The sequence below is a fragment of the Vicia villosa genome, unplaced genomic scaffold, assembly GCF_029867415.1.
Source record: "Vicia villosa cultivar HV-30 ecotype Madison, WI unplaced genomic scaffold, Vvil1.0 ctg.000938F_1_1, whole genome shotgun sequence".
NCBI classification, from domain to species: domain Eukaryota; kingdom Viridiplantae; phylum Streptophyta; class Magnoliopsida; order Fabales; family Fabaceae; genus Vicia; species Vicia villosa.
In genome coordinates, this window is record NW_026705420.1 from 423,519 (window position 1) to 448,930 (window position 25,412).

The 25,412-nt window shown below is 36.4% G+C and overlaps 1 protein-coding gene across 1 annotated transcript; it reads left to right on the top strand.

The window, feature by feature from the left end:
• Positions 1–5,795: 5,795 nt before the first annotated feature.
• Positions 5,796–10,600, top strand: LOC131632365 (beta-galactosidase 13-like). Its single transcript, XM_058903119.1, has 18 exons — positions 5,796–6,112; positions 6,213–6,308; positions 6,402–6,514; positions 6,600–6,666; positions 6,743–6,835; positions 6,921–7,064; positions 7,143–7,237; positions 7,401–7,506; positions 7,611–7,814; positions 7,945–8,112; positions 8,200–8,378; positions 8,510–8,619; positions 8,705–8,814; positions 8,899–9,006; positions 9,291–9,395; positions 9,480–9,625; positions 9,752–10,097; positions 10,200–10,600. Exons 1-18 carry the CDS (start codon positions 5,936–5,938, stop codon positions 10,431–10,433), a joined length of 2,601 nt encoding a protein of 866 aa, XP_058759102.1. The 5' UTR covers positions 5,796–5,935; the 3' UTR covers positions 10,434–10,600.
• The last annotated feature ends 14,812 nt before the right edge of the window (positions 10,601–25,412 follow it).

A 25,412-nucleotide genomic window follows, 5' to 3' on the forward strand; every position in this document is an offset into this window, starting at 1 on the left:
TCATTTACCTAGTAGAGGAACATGAAAAAGCGATATCATTTTGATATTTTCAAATCGATTAAACGACGGTGTGCCAAATCATAATCAAACCACCACTCATCCTAGACCTGCCTCACAATTATCTAAAAATTGCATGAAACTCTTATAATAAACACATTTTCACCATCAAGTAGCGTCCTCTTCTTAATCAACAAATATTTCATAGACTTGGAATAAATAGGCTTTTGTTCCTAAATTACTTTTTTTTTTTTTCATTTTTCTTGGTTGAGTGATGGTAAAGAATTCTAACGTAATATGGATTTTTTTTCATTCTCTTTTATTAAATTTTTATTTTTTTTCTACTTATTTCTTAATCTTCACTTCACTCTCAATTTTTTAACATAATTCATGAATGTAATGATAGGGAAACCAAGGAGTATAGAAAAGTCTTTGTAAGAGGCTTGTGTGTGAACATCTCCCCAGTAATAATAAATAGATTTTTAGGGAGAAGTGAAGAAGAACAACTTGAGGTTGAGGTATCTGACAACACCAACTGTGAAAAAATTACTAAAGAATAGGTTAAGGAGTGGCCTCAAAAAGAAATACTGTATGCCAGCCACCTAAGTGTGAAGTATGCCATTCTACACAAGATTGATGCTGCCAAATGGGTGCCTACTAGTCACACTTCATCAATTGCTACTGGACTAGGAAGATTCATCTACATCATTGGGACCAAAACAAAGTATGATTTTGGAACCTACATCTTTGAACAGATCATGAAACAAGGCACTTCTTATGTTGTAAAGATGCCAATTGACTTTCCAACCTTGATTTGTGGAATCATTCTCAGTCAACACCCATGAGTTTTAACTGCGTCAGACAATGTATGCAAAAGGAAATCCCCTTTATCCTTTCATCACAAACTTTTTGAAGGAACCCATATTCCTGATATTAAAATAACCACTAATAAGGAAAGTGGTCCCTCAACCTCCAAGGCTAACATCATTGTTGAGTTAAAGGCAACTTGCAAGGGATTAGATGATATCATAAAAACTTTCACAGAAAGAAAGATTAAATTGGAAAGATTAAGTGAAACTCTGGAGGAAGATGATGAGCAAGAAAATTGGGATAATGAAGCTGATCAGGAAGCAAAAAATTGTGAAGCAACTAGGACCACTGGTGCTTAGGAAGTTATGATCGTGTTGTGTCTGTAGGTTTTGAAAACATTTTGTATGGGCTTTTGTCCCGTAATCTTTTGTATGCACTTGTGTTAAAGAGCTAATCTGAGTTCAACTTGTTTAGTCAGTTCACCAAACAAAATTGAAGTATGTATAACTATACACAAGTATACAAGTATCAATATATATGATATCTACAAAACTCAAAAACAAAGAAACTATCCCAATGACATCCAATAGAAACACCGATCTCCTGCAACGACGCCATTTTGCCCAAGCGGTAGAGGCCAAGCAACAAAAGCTTTAGAAATATTTATCCGGGAAATTATAGTATCCACAGGGATTAGAGGTATTAAATTGTCGTTCGACAAGTCTCTCATTTATGAGTTTGGTTTTTAAATGGGTTTAAAGTAAATGCAGGAATTAAACATATAAACAAGAAAGAATACGTTCTTTGGAGAAGAAAACTTATCAAGCATGAATTTACACTACTCGTCATAAACTTAAACCTATCGATCAATTGCACTCAACCTACAATACTCGTCAAACTTATCATGTATCTCTCACATCAGTATTCATCTCTGAAGCACCAACTAGACGTATCACAATTCAGGTTATCTCTAACACAAAGTTGTGAAAACATTTGTGTTCTCGCGTCGGCGATCTCTCGCACAAAATTCAAACACGGAAGCATTAAGCTTTGATACCCACAGTGAATATTAAATGTAAATCTATCTCTGGAATCTATAAACTAATAGATATCCGTACTCAATCAAGATTTGTGAGGTATATGTCTATAACAACACAAATCCAAACTTAAATGCAAAAAGATCAAGGAAGACAACAAGTTTGATTTGTAAAGCAAGCTTTATACAACGCCATCAGCGATAAATATACATATGTTCATAGTAAATATACAAACAAACCCAAAAAATGAAAAATACATAGAGAAGAGAAAAGATAAACCGAAATCTCTCAGGTTGTCATCACCGATTGAAGCAAATCCACCTCTTAAACATCAAGATACATGATCCATTGTTGTTTTTGAGCTTCTCTATAAAAAAGAATGAAAGTTATTATGTTGGGACTAAAAAATAACCAACCCATAACCTAAAAATGTGATTGTTTCCCTTTTTAACGAGTCTGGAAATGGCAATCTCGCTTAGCGACACAGAGAGCTCGCTTAGCGCACTCTGCTGTCATGAAAAAAATCAGATTTTGTTTTCGCCATAACTTGAGAACCGTAACTCCGATTTACGTCCGGTTCGAAGCATTAGAAAACTTATTCAATGATTTAACTAATAATGACTAAAATGAAACCAAATTGATGATTTTAATCATCCTCATTTTGAGCCTTATTCTTTGATAAATTGTTAAACATTGCAATCTTGAAGCTTAGCCTTTGGCCTTTATTACTTAATGCTCCAACCATGCATGAATACCTACAAAAAACATAAAAACTATCAAACGGTACATAAATGAATCAAAACCACAAATTATACACAATATGTACTAATCTAACTAAAACGTGCGAATTCACGCACAAGTTGAGGCAAAAGAGACGATAAGTGCCATAAACTATATACAAAAATAACAACAATTTGGCACTTATCATTATGCCCACAAAACATAATATAATTTGATCTTAAGATTTTAACAGACTTATCCCCAACCAATGCAACTTTTATCCCAAGCTAAGCTAAAGAACCGTTTAAAGATTTATGGTTGATCCCAATAACCAAAATAAAGCTTTTTCTGACAAAGCTTAAGAAATAAAATACATAGATTTTATGACAGGTTTATCTCAAGAACAAAACTCAATCTCTTAAGAATATTACACCCTTAAGAATAAAAACGACTGACACGACCACTTACAAAAATCCTTCCTCAGAAGTAAAGCTTCACTTACTAGCATTATAAATTATACAGCTCTATTATAATCAATTGGCAAGCCCAAATATGAAGGTTTGGATATCGAGTTGTTACAAGTCATTAATATGTAGTCTTTATTGTTTATGTAATTTATTGGAACCCTTTTAATCAATTAGCATAGTGTTCAAATTGATTAGCTGGTTAAAATAGTTTTTCCAATCAATTGGCACATCTTACCAATCGATTAAATAGTTAAAAAATTGTTTGAAAAACTTTTTAATCACTTGGTTCTGGTTTATAAAATCATTTTTAAGATATAAATCTTTTAAAAGATTTTTTTTTTGTGTGTAAGTGAGTGAGAGAGAGAGTTGTCTTAGTACACTTAAGCTACTACCTTACTTTTACAATACTCGGTTCAATCATACAAACCGACAAACATGACCTGACGAGCTTTCACACCTTTCTTCAAGAAGCTTTAAGAATTTTACTATATAGTTTCTGATTATACATGCAAGTTAATCTTGAATTATTTTTGTTGATGAGTCATAGGATGCTTTCTTTGATTATGCTATCATCATTGAAGTTGAGAGCTATTGTTATGCGTTCTTGTCATCAAAACTTCAGATGCCGAATTTTTATCTTCATAAGATGCAAGCACATTGATCCATAAAGTCTCGCCCAAGGACTTAACTTAACGTCTCGCGTGATGGAACCAAATTAAAGTATCGAATGATGGACTCAATTTAAAGTCTCTCTTGAGGGACTCAACTTAAAATCTCTCCTGAGGGACTCAACTTAAAGTTTAATCTAAAGAACTCAACTTAAAGTCTCATCTGGGGGACTCAACTTAAAGTCTCACTTGAAGGACTCAATTTAAAGTCTTGCCTAAGGAACTCAATTTAAAATCTTGTTTGAGGGAGTCAACTTAAGTATCACCTAAGGGACTCAACTTAAGTCTCTCTCGAGGGACTCAACTTAAATTCTCTCTTAAGGGTCTCAATTTAAGTCTTGCTTGAGGGACTCGACTTAAAGTATCGCCTGAGGGACTCAACTTAAAGTCTCGTATGAGGGACTCAACTTAAATTATTGTTTGAGGGACTTAACTTAAGTATCGGCTAGGGGATTCAACTTAGAGTCTCTCCTAAGGGACTCAACTTAAAGTCTCTCTTGAGAGACTCAACTTAAGTCTCTCCTGGAAGACTCAACTTAAAAACTTGCTTGGGGCTTAACTTATAGTCTCGCCTGGGGGGCTTAACTTTAGTCTCTCCTGGGGGACTCAATTTAAAGTCTTGCGTGAGGGACTCAACTTAAGACTCGCATGGAGGACTCAACTTAGAGTCCCGCCCAAAGAGCTTATTATATGGAAAATAAATTAAATCACTTCACCATTTTCAAATTCTCGTGCTTGAGGGACTGCATATTGGTATATTTCTGAAAGATCCATAAGGGGCGGCGTAGAAGGTTCACTAAGGGGAAGTGACGTAACATGTCGTCCAGAACAGCTTCCTAGTTGTCCGTTTATTAGGACGAGCTTCCGTGATTTAGTAATGACGCATATTTCTCTGATCGTCTGCCTTCTTGTGAAAATGTGGAGGTTAGTGTCCCAGTCCCCAATGGTGCGAAAAAGGGAGTCAAAAGGAAAAATTCATGTTTCCAAAATAATAGGGGAGTTAACTACCCATTTCCCATGCTCTTATTATATTCTTGGAGCCCAAGGTTCGAACCTAAGGATTATTATAAGTACCTAAATCTCGAGGTTGAGAGGACATTAAATTAAGTATGCAAAAACGCCACATACAGAGTTACTCATCATCCCCACGTGAACTTGCTCTAACACCATAACAATCCTAAAAATTAATGATCTCCCTACACACCGAAATATCGTTATTTATTATACTTTTAACAAATACACTCTCCTTTTGAGTTTTTTAGTATTTGATTAATTGTTGATTGGTTCTCATATGTGCTAAACTTCTCCTTTCCTTTTGTAATATTAATTTTGTTTTATTCAATAAATAATGTCTATAAACTAGATCATTTGTTTAATAAATTTTATAAAAAAAAATCAATTTTGTTTATAATAGTAGTCGGTAAAATATGAAGATAAATGAATATAAGAAACAAAAATAAGTTAAACTATTAAAAATTAATTATTGAATATAGAAATATTTTTTATTGAAATAATGAAATTCTTAATACATACTCCCTCTGTTCCTTTTTAAGTGTCGTTTTAGCAAAAAGCTCTCCAACCAAGATAGTGGATTATTAGAGTTACTTTTTCTATTATACCCTTATTTATTTTTCTCTCTCCAAATAAATTCAATCATACACACTCTTTTTCCAATAACTAATTTAAAAATTTGAGGTGGAGTTATTGAGAAAATAAGGGTATAAATGATAAATTATAACATTAAATTATAAAACGACACTTAAATAGGAACAAAAAAATTCTTCTAAAACGACACTTAAAAAGGAACGGAGGGAGTATTTAATTAAATCATGTTATTTGTTATATTAGTATCTACATGGTACAATATGATTGGATAAATGTCTTTTTTCTTACAAATATATTCCAAAAAATCATACAAATTATAAGAAAGAAAAAGATTAAGAAAGAAACATATGATGATCCTGAAATTAATCCCCTCAAAGTCAATAGAGAAAGCCACGTACAATGAAAGAAGGAGAAAACAAAAAAGCTATTAACTAGGCTTAAGACAGAGCAATTCACTAACCACAAACTAATCACAACCAATCATTTTCTAACTGAAATTCAAAACAACTAACCGAGTTTTCCTCTAAGCCTTTTTATCAACTCTTACATCTAACAAAGCACACAACAATCTTGTCTTTAAACATCATTTTTCTTCTCAAACTTTTCTCTCTTTCTTATACAATTAATAAACATGTCTTCACCTCTCAAACTTCTTTGTATTTCCTTCCTTTCCATCATCACTATTGTTTCTGCTGGCTTCATTGCAGGCCCGAAAACTGTCACTTACGACGGCCGCTCACTCATTATCAATGGAAAACGAGAGCTTTTCTTCTCCGGTTCCATTCATTATCCACGAAGCGTCCCAGAGGTATGTTACTTCTTCGTCAAGTAACAATATATCTGTCTGTCTGTTTATCTATCTATCCATCTATCTATGAGTATAATACTTCGATGTGTATGTGTTTCAGGAGTGGCCACAAATCCTTGATAGGGCAAAACATGGAGGGATAAACTTAATCCAAACATACGTCTTTTGGAATGGTCATGAGTTTGAGAAAGGCGATGTACATAAATTATTTCTCGAACATAAATTATTTCTCGAACCGGATCTTTTTTTAATATACATTCATATTAATTAATGTCCTATATATACGCAGGTGAACTATGAAGGCAGGTATGATTTGGTAAAATTCCTTAAACTCGTACAAGAGAAAGGAATGTATGCTACCCTTAGAGTTGGCCCTTTCATCCAAGCCGAATGGAATCACGGGTATATATGTGGATTTTGTAATGTTATTTTTAGATTATATAGTATGAATGATAATGATTTGATTGATATAATGTTAATGTGACAGAGGACTTCCGTATTGGCTAAGAGAGGTCCCCGATATCATATTCCGTTCGAACAATGAACCTTTTAAGGTAACCAACCATGATAATGTAACGGATGATCTAGGATTAATGAAATGTGAAATTAATAACAGTTTGTAATTTGCAGAAACACATGAAAGAATATGTATCAAACGTTATCGAAAAAATGAAACAAGAAAAACTCTTTGCTCCTCAAGGAGGCCCTATCATCTTGGCACAGGTTCTGGTTTTTACGACGCGTGATCAATTTATCTTAGGCCCTTCCATATGAAGTTCTAACTTTTTCTTTTATGGATGTACTGCAGATTGAGAATGAGTACAACCATATCCAACTTGCTTATGAAGCGGATGGAGATAGTTATGTTCAATGGGCTGCAAAAATGGCAGTTTCACTATATAACGGAGTTCCATGGATCATGTGCAAGCAAAAGGATGCTCCTGATCCAGTTGTAAGTTCCATGTATAATCAATTTGGCATAGTTTTTTTCATTCCGCGAGATAGAGCTTATACGTTCTTCATTTTGCAGATTAATGCTTGCAACGGAAGGCACTGTGGTGATACCTTCACCGGTCCAAACAAACCATACAAACCATCCATTTGGACTGAAAACTGGACTGCTCAGTAAGTCAATTATGATTAGTCTTAGGGAACGTGATGTGTCGTAAGTTGTTTTCTTAAGTTTTTTCTCAGACTGTCTCACAAGTACTTATGTCACTCGATAAGTTCAAATAAGTCAGTCCAAACAGATCATGAGTATATATTTGTTCGTAATTTGCAACTACAGGTATAGAGTATTTGGAGATCCACCGTCCCAAAGATCCGCGGAAGACATCGCCTTCTCAGTTGCTCGCTTCTTCTCTAAGAATGGATCTTTAGTCAACTACTATATGGTAAATAGCAATATCATCCATAAAATTTTATAGATGAAACTGATCATAGATTCATAGTCATAGGAGTAGTGTTTCTCACTCAACTCATTTTCAAACTCTTGTAGTATCATGGTGGAACCAATTTTGGCAGAACAACCTCTGCCTTTACCACAACATGTTACTACGACGAAGCTCCTCTTGATTCATATGGTCTGCAAAGAGAACCAAAGTGGAGTCACCTAAGAGATGTTCACAAGGCTGTGAACCTATGTAAGAAGGCTCTACTCAACGGTGAACATACCGTACAAAAAATTAGCCAGTATCATGAGGTAAGCATATCGGAGACAATGCTATCGATTAGTTCAAATTCTGCTACGCTGTAGTGGTATAGGGCTGCTATTAGACAACATTGTATTAAACGAAAGAAATGTGAGTCACTGAAATTTACAAACTATGCAGATTATAGTCTACGAAAAGAAAGGGAGTAATTTATGTGCTGCTTTCATCACTAACAACCACACCAAAAATCCGAAAGTAATAGAATTCAGAGGTTCGAGCTACTACATGCCTCCGCGTTCCATCAGCATTCTTCCTGATTGTAGAACTGTGGTCTTCAACACTCAAAATGTAAAATGGCTATCCTTAAAGTTACTTTGTTATCTTTGAGTAATCTTCGGCCTTCGGCTATTGTAGCTGACTACTTTTAATAATCAGATTGCTTCACAACACAACTCAAGAAACTTTGAGAAATCAAAGGCTGCAAACAATCACAAGTGGGAGGTGTATTCTGAGCCTATTCCAACTTCCAAGGAATTGCCACCAAAACAAAAAATCCCTGCTGAGCTTTACAGCTTGCTTAAGGACACCACTGATTATGGATGGTACACCACTAGGTGAGTGAGTTCATTTCTATTCCACATTCCCAAGCATTGAGTATTTTGAGGGCAAGCGCAATCGCAAATGCTTCTTCTATGCATGCAAATGATATCTGAGACATTGTGAAACTGAAATTTATTTACTGCAGTGTGGAGTTTGGTCCAGAAGACTTACCAAAGAAGAATGAGATATCACCGGTTCTTCGTATTCTGAGTCTCGGCCACTCATTGCTTGCTTTTGTAAATGGACAATACGTTGGTAAGCACGCAGCATAGAAATTTGAATTCCAAAGGGAAATGACTCAATCCAATGTAAATATGATAACTTTTTTTATGGTTTTAAGGATCTAATCACGGTAGCCATGAAGAGAAAGGCTTTGAATTCCAGAAACCTGTAAGCTTCAAAGTTGGAGTTAACCAGATAGCTATCTTGGCTTCTTTAGTAGGACTACCTGTAAGAAAGGCTTAACTTTTTTTTCATTCTTTTTAGTTCAAATTTTCTGCACTTTGGCTTAGTTCTCTATGTTTCAATACACAGGATAGTGGAGCATACATGGAACACAGGTATGCAGGGCCTAAGACTATAACCATCCTTGGTTTGAACTCTGGAACAATCACTCTCACAGCTAATGGTTGGGGTCACCAGGTATTTTAATCTGTCATTAAAAGAAGTTTCAAGAAAATATCTTAACTATGAAGTACCGGCACAGACACAGACATAGACAAAGAAGCTGACATTGAAATATTGAATGTAATCACAGATGTCATGTCTGTGTCGTGTCAGACACCGGACATATCACGAACTAGAAGTGTTGGTGCTACATATGATCCAGAAAGAAAAAAAAAACATGAAAGATGAAAAAGAATAACCAAAGTAAAAAGACTCTTGAATAGGTAGGATTGTATAATTGAATTGATGCCAATTTTCAGGTTGGTCTCCAAGGAGAGAAACTTCAAATTTTCACTGAGGAGGGATCAAAGAAAGTACAGTGGAAAGATGCCAAGGGAAATACTTCACCTCTCTCTTGGTACAAGGTATTGGCTATTTTGATTAAGATATGTCTTTAGTCCTATAAAATATTTCTCAAATTATTTCATGACTCCATATTCATTTTGCAGACAAATTTTGCAACTCCAGAGGGAAAGTGCCCAGTTGCTATCAGTATGACTGGTATGGGAAAAGGAATGATTTGGGTCAATGGCGAAAGCATCGGCCGTCACTGGATGAGCTACCTCTCTCCACTTGGAAAGCCTACTCAATCAGAGTAAGCAAATCTTTTAATCACTACTTAAGATGGTATCAGAGTCTATCCATTATCTGTTAGCAACGTCGATCACCATTCACCACTGTTTTTTCTATTCATTTTGAGATTGTTACTTATTTGAATCAGGTACCACATTCCAAGATCATTCCTTAAACCAAAAGATAACTTGCTTGTTATATTGGAGGAAGAGATAGCACATCCAGAAAAAGTTGAGATAGTAAGGGTCAACAGAGATACAATATGCAGTTACATCACAGAAAATCACCCTCCAAATATCAAGTCATGGTCAAGTAAGAACCAAAAACTCACACCGGTTTCGGGGAACCTGACTCCAGCAGCTGTACTCAAGTGTCCAAACAAAAAAGCCATTAAGGCTGTTGAGTTCGCAAGCTTTGGCGATCCTTTAGGTTTCTGTGGAGAGTTTATCATGGGAAACTGTAATGCACCTTCCTCCAAGAAGATTGTTGAGCAGGTAGACCTCACATTTGTTGCCAAAAGATAAACAGCTTTTTTATAAGTGTTTATTATAGTATATGCTCGAATAACATGTTTTGTGTGACTTGATTTTATGCAGTATTGCTTAGGAAAAGGATCTTGCGCGATTCCGATGGACAAAGCACTCTTCACTGGTGGTAAAGATGAATGCCCGAATGCGATAAAGACACTAGCAGTCCAAGTGAAGTGTGGTCCCTCCAAGGATGAGAAGGATATGATCAATGAGAAGGATGATGATGACGACGACGATGAGGATGAGGATGAGGAGGAGGCTGAGAAGGAGAAGAAGAAGGGTAAGAAAGAATCGAGTTAGTGAAGTTGATTGAGTCCATGAGCTCAAATTTTAGTTAGCCTTTCTTCTCTTTGTTTTAGCAAACAATACCTCAGAGGTTGAGAAGATTCATGTTTGTATTTGACAAACAAAACATTTTGTCTGTTCCATGTAGTATTATTTACATCCAAAACTCAAATAAAAAATCACTAGAGTTCAATTTTGGTTAATATTCTCTACCTTGTAGTCACTTTACATTCCTAATAACTCAAATGGAAAAACATATAAGGTAGGACAAAGTAATATCACTCTCTACAGAATACATCTACTGATTTATGGCACACACACCTTGCTCACTTGAGTGATAAAGAAATCAACATTTTTTAGAGAATATGGTGCACCTTATACATGGTGCGTATATGTGATTCAAACAAAATTTGGGGTTTTGGCAGTCTGATTATACTGAAACTAACCAGGGCTATAAATTTAATGAAGAAGTTGAAATCTAATTCAAAATTCAAAATGATGTAAAAAAAAGGAAGTGAAATTATGACCTTGTAACATGATGAATTGTAAAATTGAACTATTCCAATAGTCTCATAACCCTAAAAGCACATTACCAATGCTTATTTAATGAAAAGCAATGAAAGGGTTTAAGTGTTCTAACTTTTTTACATAATTTAGTTCCAAATAAGGGTTATACTCTTAAGAGAATAAAGAGTAGTTTTGGAGGCAAGAAACTGAAAATTGTTGATCAAGATTCATCGAAGTGACAACCACTCATTCTAATGTTAACAAGTCCTCCTTTCTTGCATATTGATGTTGAAAGTATTTGTGGGTAAATATTTTCGGTAATATATCGTATCCACAGGGATTGGTTTAATATCACTGCCGTTCTATAGTTGATTATTTTGAGTGAGAAAAGTTAATTGGATTTGTTTTATGATTATAATACTATCAAATGTAAGCAATAATTTAAATGCAAATAATGAACGTTTGTTAACGATTAAGGAAATATGTTGAGCTTTAGGGTTCATCAACCTATTCCTATACAATTTATCAATTAATTCACAATTGAACAATCTTTTGAATTACTATCTTCACTTATCCTCAAATATGATTCCATGTCTGCAAATCAAATTAGATAGACTTTTACCGGTATGAGATTCGATCTCTCCAAATATCAATATCGATAATAGTAATAAGGAACGATAATTATGAAAACTCAATCACAATTCCATCTATGCAAATTGGGATTGAATCAATATAGCAACCTAGGGCAAAAGTTAAATCCTTTCTTTCGATCAAAGATTCAACAATGGTGTAAAGTAAAAACAAGGTTTCTTATTGATAATAAATTCAAACAATTGTTCATAGGAAAGAATCAATGATATTGTATATTCATAGGTTAATTACTACCTTAAACTCAACAAGAGAAATTTAGCTCTCCATAGACATGAAGAATACACAAGAATTAATAGAGGGATTCATCTTCATCAACGGAATGTGTTCGATTGGTAAAGATTTGACCTCCAATTGTTGTTCTTGGCTGCAAACTCAGAATGCTCTCCTAATTTCGCTCACAAAAGACCCCCCTTTTACTTGGAAGCTAGGACTTCTATTTATAAGTTTTGGGCCTTGTAACGCAGCCACCGCGCCTCGGTACGCAATGGCGCGGCGCGAACCCAAACAGAGAGTTTGGCGCGTCTCGCCCCTTTATTGGCGCGGCTCGCCCTTTAATTCTTCTTCCTTCTTTGTGATTCTTCCTCTCTAGAGCTTTACGCCAGCGTGTTTCTTAGTCTTTGCCTCTTAGCTTCAATATTTGCACAATTAACACCCAAAGTGATGCAATTTGTTCTAAAATTAGCTTCGAACCTTGAAAGTTCAATTCTAACTATAAAATCCGTAAAATGCACAAGATCTATTCACTTTTAGCTCAAAAGGTAGTTAATCTAACACATTAAATTACCATTAATTCACTCCTAACAAACTCTCCCCAACTTAGAGTTTTGTTTGTCCCTAAACAAAATTACTTACCTCAACAAAACATACCAACAATCATGCACAAGTTTTTCAAAAAGGTTTTTCTAGTGGCTCAATTCAGCAACCAAATCGGATACTCCTCGTCTCCCTGCAAACTTAGAACATATACATGAAACAAATTTTGAAAGAAAATTACCTCCAGAAGTTCAAAACACTACACAATTGCAATTGAATCAGCACTAATCACTCGCATCAAAAAGTATGATGAATAATAGAGGGGTTAAACACTCATCCAAACAATTAAATCAACACAAATCCATATCATACGTTCACCATGTTGTTTGCATCAAGTCCTGTGGAATCTGAGAATCAGAAGGTCTTTCCAGGGTTGTAATGTGGTTTAAGATTCAAAGAAAAGAAGACAAACGAGGGTTGTTCCTATTTTAGGGAAGCATCCGAGTCATAACTCTTTTCCTTTTCCTTCATACCTTCAACTTTTTCACCCCTTCTTCTTTTTCATTCGTAGCTCGATGTTTCTCTCTTTTTTTTTTCAACAATAGTTTTCTTTCAAACATTGTTTTTCTTTTGTTTTCCTTTTTTTTTAAGCTACGAATTTCTTTCGTTCTTTGCAAATTACCACCTACAAACTTACTCTTCTTTTGATTATGACTCTCCCCAACTTGGAGATCAACCTGTATTTAGATTATATGAATGCTCCCCTACTTCTATGAAGGTCAAAGAGAAAACACATCACCAAATTTTATGGTTGATGGTCCAAAACAAAACTTTTTATTGAGATCAAAACTCACCAGGTTTTTCCTTGGTGCAAATGATGAACTTTACCTTGATCTCAGGCTCAAAGAATGGCTAGCAAGGGATCACACTCTCACGGAAAAATTCTTTTAAGATGGAATCGGCTCAGAAAAACTCTCAGATTCAAACAAATGCCTAAATCACTTTCACAGATTTCCACAAGCGATTCGACAAACGGTTTAGCATGATACAAACAAGCCAAAATAATTGATGGTCTCCTGCATATAGTAAACAATGGAAATCTTTCCTCACAATGGTTAAGGCTAAGCCGATCCAACAGAATAGTGTACCATAAAGAACTTCTGCAAAGTATTTACTAACAACTTACGTTTCATGCACACATTAGAAGTTTGAGTTTGAAAATTCATACCTGACTTGTTACTTATTGAAAAAGAAAGTGAAAACTGAAATTTTTTTGAACATTCACTCACTACCACTTTCATACATGTTGCTCCATTGTTGGTACTTTGCTTGAGATTTTCTTTGCGTTTTCAGGAATACTCACTCTAAATTGGGGACAACATAAATAAAATAAAATAGTTCAAACAGAAATTTTAAAAACTAAACTGAGTTATGGTGACAAAAATGCCACCTTAAATTCACAAATCAAGACAATTACTAAATGACAGGAATTAGAAATATCATCAGATAATCATAACAAAAACAAAAGCAATTCATCACAATCTCTCAATCCTCACGATCACCACATGGGATCCTCATCATCTGACATGTTGTCCTCCTCATGCTCTGGTTCAGGTTGCCCTTGCTGATTAGCTCCACTCGTGGCCCCACCCCCTCCAGCAAAAGGATCGGACTCCGGCCACCCACAGTATGTGAAATAGCTCTCACGAGTGGGGAAGGTACGCTCCTCAGGGGCACAAATGGTGTTCCTGTACTGCTGCTGCATCGCATCATGCAAGAAAACATGAGACCTCTGACTTGCCTCCCACATGGATGCATAGTAGTTATGTGCTACTAGCGGATCAAAGGATGGAGGAGGTACAGCAGATGGTCCTGCCTGAGAGTTTGTTGCGACAGCTTGCTGTTCCCTCTCAAATGGAGTCTTGCAGAACTTGTCAATGTAAACATCATCAATGGTAGAGTGTATTAGTAAATGCCCTTTATCGGAGCAATCCACTCCTTCAGCATGGCATAACCCCATAATCAGACCAGGAAATGGCAGGACACATTTGTCGTTAATCCCATGTTCAGTGTCACTCAGAGCTGCTCTCCTTAGCTTTTGTGCCATGATGAAAGCAATGTCCACTGAGTGTCGGGACATGAGGACTCTCATCAGTAATGCCGCGTCCATAGGGATGATGGTAACATGTGCCCGGGGTCGGATGTTGTAACTCATGATTGACAACACTGCTCGAGCATCGACGTTTAAGTCTTTCCTGTGGTAGTGGATTGGGGCTCCATTCTTCCCAAGTACCGGTCCTTTTCCCTTTATACAAATCTTTCTTGAAACATCATCCAGCCTGTATGTTGTTTCCAACAAATGCTCCCTATAGTAACATTTTTCGCCTTCTGGTAATTCCAGCGGGTTACTTAAAAATTCAATGATCGATTGTCGGTCAAAACGGATTGTGTGGCCCCTAACGAATGTCTCGTAGTTGTAAGCCACAGTTTCTGGAGTAAGCTTGATGGCATTTGCATAGAACTCCCTCACAATATCCATGTTAATCTCTTTGTAAGGTTCAAACACACGGCCCCAATTCCTGTGCTCAAAGTAACTCCACAGTGTGGTGTAGTCACTTTCTGGTGTCGGGACAATCAATTTTTCCGGGAGAATGGTGCGCGAGGCCAATTGAGTAAACCTCTCTTTCTGGGCAGGTCCTAAGAAGCGGCGGGCATTAGGAGCACCACGAGGGCCGGCACTTGTGGATTTGGTACGTCCTCTCTTGGCTAGTTGCATCTGCACAGAAAAAAATTAACAGCACCCAAACATAGCATTACACAATTATGCAGAAGAAGTTGTAAAAACAAAACTGGACACAGTCGCGGCGCGCGAGTCCGTGTCGCGGCGCGACTGTGAGCGAATCTTTCAGCCACTCATGGTGGTGCATTAGGGCATCCATACATAACTCAATCGACAGTGTTTCTTCAACTGAAGTGTCTTAAATTAGTCTTCTAACCTAGGGTTTTCAGATTTTTGACCATTCAAGCGACTAGATCTAAGGACCCATTTGTAGGGTTTGAAAACACCCCTATTATGAATATGCAAAGTAAAAGAGTGGAGACATACCTTGAGTGGTGATAGGAATGAGATGCAGATGAGGAGAATGAATGAAGTTTTTGAAAATTTTGGCTCGAGGCTCGCTGGAGAAGTGTGGCTGCTCGGTGGGGACAAACAATTGAAATGGGGTTTACTAAAACCCTATTTCTGAGTTTTTAAAAAAACAAAACACGCACTGTCGCGCCTCAGGCTTTCTTGGCGAGGCGCGCGAGACCCTTCTGTTTGGGTTCGCGTCGCGCTCTTCAGTAGCGAGGTGCGCCAGTTTCCCAATTTTTTTGAAAATTTTCTGTTTGTCCCCCCTCCTTTTTGCCATAATAATCTGATGATAAAAAATGTAAAAATTGCTGAAAAACTAAAATGCTCTTACTACGTTGGATTGCCTTCCAACCAGCGCTTTGTTTAACGTCGTTCAAGCTCGACGATGTATGCTTTCAAGACTTTAGGTGTGGTGTATTGTGCTCCACTTCCTCTAAGCACGCTTTCAACCTCTTTTCATTAATAGTTCTTCTTTCTGTGGTCTGTGGATTCTCTACCATAGTGGTTCCTTGGTTGCATATTTCTTTCACTATAAGTGAGTCAGACCACTTTTGTGTTGCTTTACCTAGGAGATATGTTGATTCCGAGTTGCACAGAAGCACCTTTTGTCCGACTTGATAGTGTTCAGGCGGTTGGATTTTATTTTCTTCGGTTGTTCTTGCAGTTGCGCTGATTTGGAAAACCTCACTCTGGTTCTTAAAATGCCCTTTGGCTTTGAACAAAGTAAAGTTTATCTCTTCATTTTGCACCCTGATTTTCATGATTCCACCATCCAGATCAATCATCATTCTGGCTGTTTTCATGAATGGCCTTCCGAGAATTACTGGTACTTCATGATCTTCTTCCATGTCGACTACTACAAAGTCCACCGGAAAAAAGAATTTGTCTACTTTAACTAGCAGATCCTGAATCACTCCATAAGGGTAAGTGATAGACTTGTCGGCTAATTGTAGTGTCATACTGGTGGGCTTCATTACTACGTTCCCTAGCTTTTTGACAATAGCTAACGGAATCAAGTTGATGCTCGACCCCAGATCGATTAACCCATCACCAGTGAAGTTTCTTCCAATATTTAACGGCAAGGTTACTCGCCCTGGATCGGATTCCTTTCGTGGAGTAGTTTTCTGAATTATAGCACTGCATTGGGCATCAAGCATCACCGTTGCTTCATCCTTGCATCCCTTTTTCTTTGTGAGCATGTTCTTCATGAATTTAGCATATTTGGGCATTTGCTCTATGTCGTACCCCAATTTTTGACCTAGTATTTTTTTACTATTTCACAATTCATTTGCATCATTTGTGTTGAATGTGTTCTGACTAATAATTGACTGTTTGTGAGGTTCGTTGACCCAGTCGTTTTGCTAGTCTCGTCGCATTTGAGTTGTGATCGATTTTTACACCTTTATATTTGACTTACTTACATCATGTGTTAATTGAATTAATAGTTAATTTTATTATTATTGAAATTAATATTTCCTTTACTAATTAAATTTATTATTAGATTAATTAGCATTGTAAATAATAGTTGACTTCTTTTTACCTTTTTTATTAAAATTACATTCAAAAATAAGTTTTTTATTTTTTTTATTTTTTTTATAATAGTGGTTATGTGTTAGATTTTTACTACATTTTTATTTAAATGATTTTACATAACAAAAATAATAAGATTTGCAAATAAAAAAAAGGGCTTTGTATTATTAGGCCCAAACTTGATTTCTTTTGAAAAACCCATTTTATTTATTTTTGCCATTACACTAAGTCAAACAAAAAGGTACAAACAAGACAACAAAAATCTGCTATCTCTGCTGCATCGGTCTACCAACATTGCTGCTACCCTGCACATATCTGTCCAAAAATACTACATCCTTGCTGCATACAGCATGCCAATTTTACACCAAATTAGCCATACCAAACCTGCAAGAAATAAAGCAAGAAATCAGTATCCACAAATGTTCAAAATTCTGGCTCCAATTTTCCCCCCTAAAATCACCTTCATCCATCTATAAAACAGAGCCAAAACACATCTGCAAGGGGAGGAGAAACGATTCATAAAGGAAAAAGCCACAAACTTCCTGCAAAAAAAACCCTCTCAAATTCTTCGAAACCTACTTCAAAAATCTCCCTCACAAACTCTTCCCTCTTCTCTGAATCTTCATCACCAATTCTCCTTCAGTCACTCTGCAAACCGCACTTAACCACAACAAACCTTCACCTTCGACACAACTAAACCTCCCTGCTCAAAATAACTTCCCTTACCACACTCAACCTTCATCCAAACTTTGTTTAACCCTACTCCCTCAAAAACATATCTAAACCTTGCTTCTGCTCTAACCTTAAACACCATAGCACCCTCACTCAAGACTCAACACCTCACTTTCAAACACGTATTAACCTAACCACAACACACCACAAATCAGCAGCAACTCCACCGTATCATCAATACGCACGCAGTAAGCCATAACTCACAGAAGGCGATAGAAAGAAGGGATTCGAGTTTGCGTACCTGGAGAACTTCAAAGACAATTCTCAGTTATCTGTCGGTACCGTTTTTTTTAATGTTGTAGCTTCGTGTAATCTTGCTTTCATTGCGCTTCTGATTGATGTATCATGTAATCTCAGAATCATAATGAAATTTGGGGCTCGGTTTAGGGATTTATGTTGGGATTTTATTGGGGTTTAAGGTTCATGATTGTGTGATGTTTGTTGTTATTGTTCACCGAAATCATGAGCACCGAGAGAGAAAGCGAGAAATCGAGAGAGATGGAGTGAAATTGAAACGCATCGCGGAGAGAGAAGCAGAGAACGCTCTGTTTTCACGTTCATTAGAGAGGGAGCCGCTGAGTTTGTGGTTCTGTTTAGGGTTTCAAACGAGATTTCCACATGTGTGTTAAATGGGCGGATCCGGGTCACACTGACCCGACCCGGTCCAGCCCATTTATTTATTTTTTAATTTCTTAATGTTTTTTTTTCTGTGCTAAGACGCCTCACCCCATTCGTTTTTGGCACACCCCTCTAGCCCACCTATGCTCTTTTTTTAGTTTTTTAGTTTTTTAGTTTTTATGGATAGCTTCTTTATTTAAAAAAAAAATGAATAATGAACTTATTTAGAGTTTTACTTATATAATAACAAAATATCAAAAATATCTAATATATTTTGCTTTATCAATTTAAAAGAACCAATTCCCCTTTTTTATTCAAATCGAGTTTTGAGTTTTAATTGGAGAAGAAAGGTTTGTACGTATTTGTGCAAGTTGTTCTTTAAGCGTTTAGGCGATGGCCGTTAAGCCATTGTTTGGATGTTTAGACTCCATTAAAGACTTCTTTAAACTCGATTTAATTCACCTTTTTTTACAAAAAAACACTTTCTTTTAATCAAATCATTTTATCTATAATGGAAAGAAGGGTTTGTACGTACTTGTACAAGTTGTTCTTTAAGCATTTAGGCGATGGCCGTTAAGCCTTTGTTTGGATGTTTAAACTCCATTAAAGACTTCTTAAAAATTGATTTAACTCACTCTTTTTTACAAAAACGCTTTTCTTTTAATCAAATCAAATTTAGTCTATAATGGATAATGAAGAAGGGTTTGTACGTACTTGTACAAGTTGTTCTTTAAGCAACTAGGCGATGGCCGTTAAGCCATTGTTTAAGTGCGTTGACTCCATTAAAGACTTCTAAAAATCCGATTTAGCAAATACTCTTTCAAGTATTTTAAGCGATGGCCGTTAAGCTTTTGTTTAAATACTTGGATCCAACTAAAGATATTTCAACTTGTCTTCTCGCCCAAGTGCGAATCCTTTTCATCACCTACGAGGGGGTTGTACGTACTTATACAATTTTCTCTTTCAAGCATTTAGGCGATGGCCGTTAAGCCTTTGTTTAAATGTTTGATTTCTCTTAAACAACAAACTTCAATTTATTCACACCTTTTAATTTTAAAAAAACTTTTTTTTTATAAGCGAGATACTTAGTCAAATTCAAATGCAATTATACTTCCACATGTGAAGATCGAACGTTTTCCACTCGAATGTGATAATGGCCAAAATCTCGTCTTACCCTTGATTTAGTTATCCATTCTTGTAGTGATGCAAACAATCTCTTATCCATGTGCGCATAGTATTGTTTGAATGCGATCGAGTACCTCTCACTAAAATCAACCAACAAACTTTCGTGGTTTTACCCCGAACTACGATTGCTCTGACTTTCCCATTGCACTAGGGAATACGTAGGCACAAGATACAAATGTCTTGGCGAGCACAATAATAAAACACTTTTTTTTTTGTTCCTTTCCTTCTTTCCAACCTAATAAATAAATAAAATAGATATAAGCTAACAATTAATCACAAGATTAACTAAATGGGTCCCATCGAGTACGATGGAGGTGAGGGGTGCTAATACCTTCCCCTTGCTTAACCGACTCCCGAACCTAAATTTGGTTGCGACGACCATCTTATCCGTTTTCTCTTTTATCTGTGGGTTTTATCGATATTTTCCCTTTCCTTTTTGGAATAAATAAAGTTCGGTGGCGACTCTGTTATACTTCGAGTGCGCGATTACGCTCGAGTCACATTTTTACCGCTACAGAAAGTGGCGACTCTGCTGGGGACTATCCTAAGAGAGTTAACCCTAATTTAGTTTTTCTTGTATTATTGTTAGCTTTATTTATTTCCTTTATTGTTTGATTTCTTATTATATGGTTGGAATATTTTGATCATTGGCACTTTATGGACAAAGCTCTACACCCGAGTTCAAGAAACACATAAGATAAGATGGTGGTTTAGTATTAAACTTGCTTGACGTAGTGTCAGGTGGGAGATACTAAAACCCCGCCTAGAGTAGGTCATTTGAGAAGATGTCTTTGGTTAAGTAAGTTATTTACTTGAGCGATGATGTTTTCAATTTGGATCGTTAACTCTAGGGACCTTTAGAAAAACCCTTAAACCATGACTTTTTAGGAAATGGTGGTTTCAGGCCCAACTTGCGTAACGTAACTATTACCGTGGGTAAGTGCGAAAACCACACTCAGAATAGGCTTCATTTGAAAACGTGGTTGGATGGGAAGTTATTTGCTAGATGATCAAGTTTTCAAAAGTAGCTTGTAACTCTAAGAACCGTGTCTAGAACCTTGTCGATAAAACCTTAGTACTATCCTGTTGTGTGCCACTTTGTGCCGAGAAATCAGAATGTTTCTGTTCTATATGATTTGAAATCCATTACGTATAAACCATACATGACATAACATGGTATTCATTTTTGCATAAAAAAAAAATTCATGCATCCATATTCATACATTCAAGTTGTCAACTCATGTCGTCTGTATTCATCTTAACAGTCTTCCGTTCACCGTCAAGCTGGTTCCTCCACACGAGTACGAGACTAGAGCCAACGTCAGAAGAAGAATGGCAGATCAAGAGCAACACAATGCTGAAGTCAGAATGGAGATTGAAGACTTGAAGTCAGAAATGACTAAGCTCACAGAGATGATCCAAGTTCTGATTGCTAGAGGAGAACCACCTCAAAGGACTGTTATTCAAGAGGTCACCGACGATGTTGAAGACCCCATTCCCGTTCGAAGGCCAGCCACTACTTGGCCCGAGTTTGGTTTACCTCCTGATTATTCTCCACCTCACGCCACTGCTGCTATGTTGGGTCAACCTTCACGACCAATGTTCCAAGCTCCAATCATGACTGAGTGTCAACCAATTGTGCACGCTAATGCCCAAACAACTTATGAAAATCCTCTGTTTGAGTGGCATGCTGGAGATCGTCAAAGTGAAAGTCAAAGAGAAGCTGGTGACATTGATGAAGTCAAAGAACAGTATCAAATCCTGGAGAAAAGACTAAGAGTTATGGAAGGCGCTGATTACTTTGGGGTTGCTGCTGAGAACATGTGCTTAGTTTCTGATTTGGTCATACCTGCCAAGTTCAAAACTCCTGAGTTTGAAAAGTACAAAGGATACACTTGCCCAAGAAGTCATTTGACCATGTACTACCGCAAGATGGCTGCCTATACTAAGAATGACAAATTGCTTATTCACTGTTTTCAAGATAGCCTAACTGGTGCTTCACTGAAGTGGTATATGGGACTTGAGCAGGGTCGTATCCATTGCTTCCAAGATCTGACTGATGCTTTCATGAAGCAATATAAGTACAATATAGACATGGCACCTGATCGTCGTCAACTACAAAACATGTCTCAAAAGGAAAGAGAGTCCTTTAAAGAATATGCTCAACGCTGGAGAGAGTTAGCTTCTCAAGTGGAACCTCCATTGGCTGAGAAAGAATTGACTGGAATGTTTATGGACACTCTCTCACCCTTCTATTGGGAGAAGATGATTGGAAGTATGTCCTCAAACTTTACTGACTTGGTGACTATTGGTCAAAGGCTAGAGGAAGGGGTTAAGAATGGCAAGGTTGCTAATGCTGTTGAATCCTCTAATGGGGCAAAGAAACCTTATGGAAACTTCTATAAGAAGAGAGATGGTGAAACCGACGTCGTATCAAATGAAGGCAAAGGACCTCGTCAGAGAGCTCAACATTATGATCAATCCCAGATAGCTGCTATTGCTTCTGTTGCCAAAGTGCAACCAGTTCAAGCTCCTCCCCAAAATGCTGGTCAGAATCAAAATCGTGCTGCAAGGTCTAGGACTCAATTTGACCCGATCCCGACGACTTATACCGAACTGTATCCTCATTTGGTTCAACTAGGTTTGATTACTACAAGACCCTTGACTCCTCCAAATCCTCTTCCAGATAATTTCAGATCTGATCTTCACTGTGAGTTCCATCAGGGAGCCGCTGGTCATGATTTAGAACGTTGTTACGCACTGAAGGCTAGAGTACAAGACTTGGTCAGAGGAAAGGTGATAGAATTAAAGGCTCGTACTCCAAATGTTGTCGAGAATCCTTTACCTGAGCAAGATAAGAGTGGCTTAAGACAGAGAATGACAAGTTACTTTCCTAAAGCCAAGTGTTTCAGACAGGATAGCTCATCCTCGTCACTGATTAGTCACTAGGCCTTGTTTCTTTATGTTTGCAATTTCCTTGTTTTGTTTCATGTACTGCATTTAAACTTTGTTTGTTCCTGAGTGTTTAATTTTAATGAAATGAGCATGGCGTATTTTGATTCAATTCATTGTGTTTATCTTTATGCTTTATCTTTCAAACAATATATATCTCTTATTCACTCTTTTCTATCAAACTTGTGTTTTATGCAAAGATTGGAGGGAGAATGATGAAAACAAAATACCCAAGTTGTTGAATTGTATGCTTTCAGATAAAACTTTGTTGATGATGTACAGGCATTGTTTCAATTCCCGAACACTGGAGAAATAAGGAAGTTAATCCCTTGTCAACCCATTTGAGCCTTCGAAGTTGGAGTTTCTTTTTTAACGAAAAAACCCGCAACTTTAACCTGGGCAGGGTAGTTCTCAGTTAATTTGGTTGTGCATTCACTTTCAAGAGAATCATTAAGTACACCTTTCAATAAGGGTTTCAGTCAAAAGTGACCAAGATGATTATCATTAATCATTATCAAGGCAGTCACTATCTTTCCAATATATCAAAAAAAAAATTCAAAAAAAAAGGCCTGCTAAGTCAAAACCTACGAAGGAGACTTAGGCAAAATTTGGGGCATCCCGCTGACTGTAATCCTAAAAAGGAACAGTTTAGGCAAAAGTTAGGGATACAAAGCAAAAAAGAGAGAGTCAATAAATTCCTTGAACAACCATAAAACGTTGTGACTATCAAAAGGAAGAAATGACTGCCATCTCAAAGATTCCCTTGGCCTTTAAACCATCATCATTATCATAGGTGCAATTCCAAAGCCTTTTGGAGCCTGAATGCATAATTCGAATTAACTGAGCGTAGGATTGGAGATCATTGCGAAGAATGGGGTGGGTACAAATAAACTTTGAGCCTATATCCTTTGTTTCTAAAACCGTGAACCAAGCCACGTTACAACCTTCAAAAGACCTAATTGAAGCAAGGTTATTTTGAAAGCATGCTACAACAAGGTTGCGTTAACCTGATTCCTAAATATCTTTGCAAATCGTTTGTTTTACCATACCTTTTGCTTTACTTCTCTTTGAACGTCTAGACCATTGTGTTTGGACCTTTGATTCATTTGCTTTATATCCATAATATCATTCCTACAATGATTTTGATTTCAAAATATGCCTTGAGCATTGCATTAAAATTACCATTTTTTGAATGAACATTTTATTTGCAAGCAAGTACTCATCTTTCAAGAAGTTGAAACAGTTGAGAAACTTGATCAGTGATCCTATCAGAGGAACATTACTTCAAGATCCTGTTATTCAAGAGTTATATTGGGGGCATGTATTACCAATTCATTTCAAAGAATTGGAGCCGTGATCAGTTAACAACCAGTCAATCAGGGCCGCCTTCTTCAGCAATCCCCAAGCAATTTATCAGTCCTTCTCAAAGGGATCATTAGTGTGACATAACAGAGTTGGCATGTTCTCGTGTTGAGGAATCAGAGTTTCAATCTTCCCTCACAAAAGAGTCTACTTCAGTTATCATGACCAATTGCATTGCATTCATCATTCATATATCACGCATCAAAACAAAATCCATACTCATTTACATTCTTTCGAGGCCTTGTTGTTGCTAACATCTTACCTTGAGATCAAAGTCCAACTCACTGGGCGTCAATCAAACAATTTTATCCTTCTGTTTCAATTTGTCTTTGTTTTTCTGATGCTTTTCCAGATATGTCTCTGTTTTTCTGATGCTTTTCCAGATATGTCTTCGAATATTTAGTTTGTCTCCATGCATTCAATGATTTCCTTAATGTCATGGATGCTTTCTCCAGGATCTGTGGTATCATTCAATGCTTCTCTGGATGACTACTCAGATTTTCCATTTGGTTTCCACATCTAATGCTTTTCTAGATGCGTTTTCCAAAGATTATTCAATGCTCCCCTGAATGTCTTTAACATTGTGTTTTAGAGTTTATTCAACGCTTTTCTGGATATCTCCGATGTTTGTTTCTCGTATATTCAATGTTATTCTGGATGTGCTTGATTGCTTCTCGAAGTTCATTCAATGTTTTTCTGGATGACTTTAATGTCTTTTTTCTAGAGTTTGTTCAATGATTTTCTGAATATCTCCGGTGCTCTTGACCCAACTGTCTCTTTCATTAATTCTCTTTACACATTCCACTGATAGTTTGTCTCTTGTGGCACTAGCTCCCCACAGAGTTCAACATATGTCTCATATCATATTGCATTCAAAATAACAAAAAGGCCCATGCATTGCATTTCATTTGGATATGAAGGACAAAAATTGTGTACTTTGTATTTAAGTCTCTTCACATCTTCGATAGAAGAAACTTAAATAGGGGCATCTGTCGTACCCCAATTTTTGACCTAGTATTTTTTTACTATTTCACAATTCATTTGCATCATTTGTGTTGAATGTGTTCTGACTAATAATTGACTGTTTGTGAGGTTCGTTGACCCAGTCGTTTTGCTAGTCTCGTCGCATTTGAGTTGTGATCGATTTTTACACCTTTATATTTGACTTACTTACATCATGTGTTAATTGAATTAATAGTTAATTTTATTATTATTGAAATTAATATTTCCTTTAATAATTAAATTTATTATTAGATTAATTAGCATTGTAAATAATAGTTGACTTCTTTTTACCTTTTTTATTAAAATTACATTCAAAAATAAGTTTTTTATTTTTTTTATTTTTTTTATAATAGTGGTTATGTGTTAGATTTTTACTACATTTTTATTTAAATGATTTTACATAACAAAAATAATAAGATTTGCAAATAAAAAAAAAGGGCTTTGTATTATTAGGCCCAAACTTGATTTCTTTTGAAAAACCCATTTTATTTATTTTTGCCATTACACTAAGTCAAACAAAAAGGTACAAACAAGACAACAAAAATCTGCTATCTCTGCTGCATCGGTCT

Bases quoted from the DNA above. Each gene is read 5' to 3' on its own strand.
- LOC131632365 (XM_058903119.1), top strand. From the start codon at position 5,936: ATGTCTTCACCTCTCAAACTTCTTTGTATTTCCTTCCTTTCCATCATC. The intron at 6,667-6,742 runs GTAACCAACCAT...TGTAATTTGCAG, and splicing joins CGAACAATGAACCTTTTAAG to AAACACATGAAAGAATATGT. The intron at 8,379-8,509 runs GTGAGTGAGTTC...TATTTACTGCAG, and splicing joins TATGGATGGTACACCACTAG to TGTGGAGTTTGGTCCAGAAG.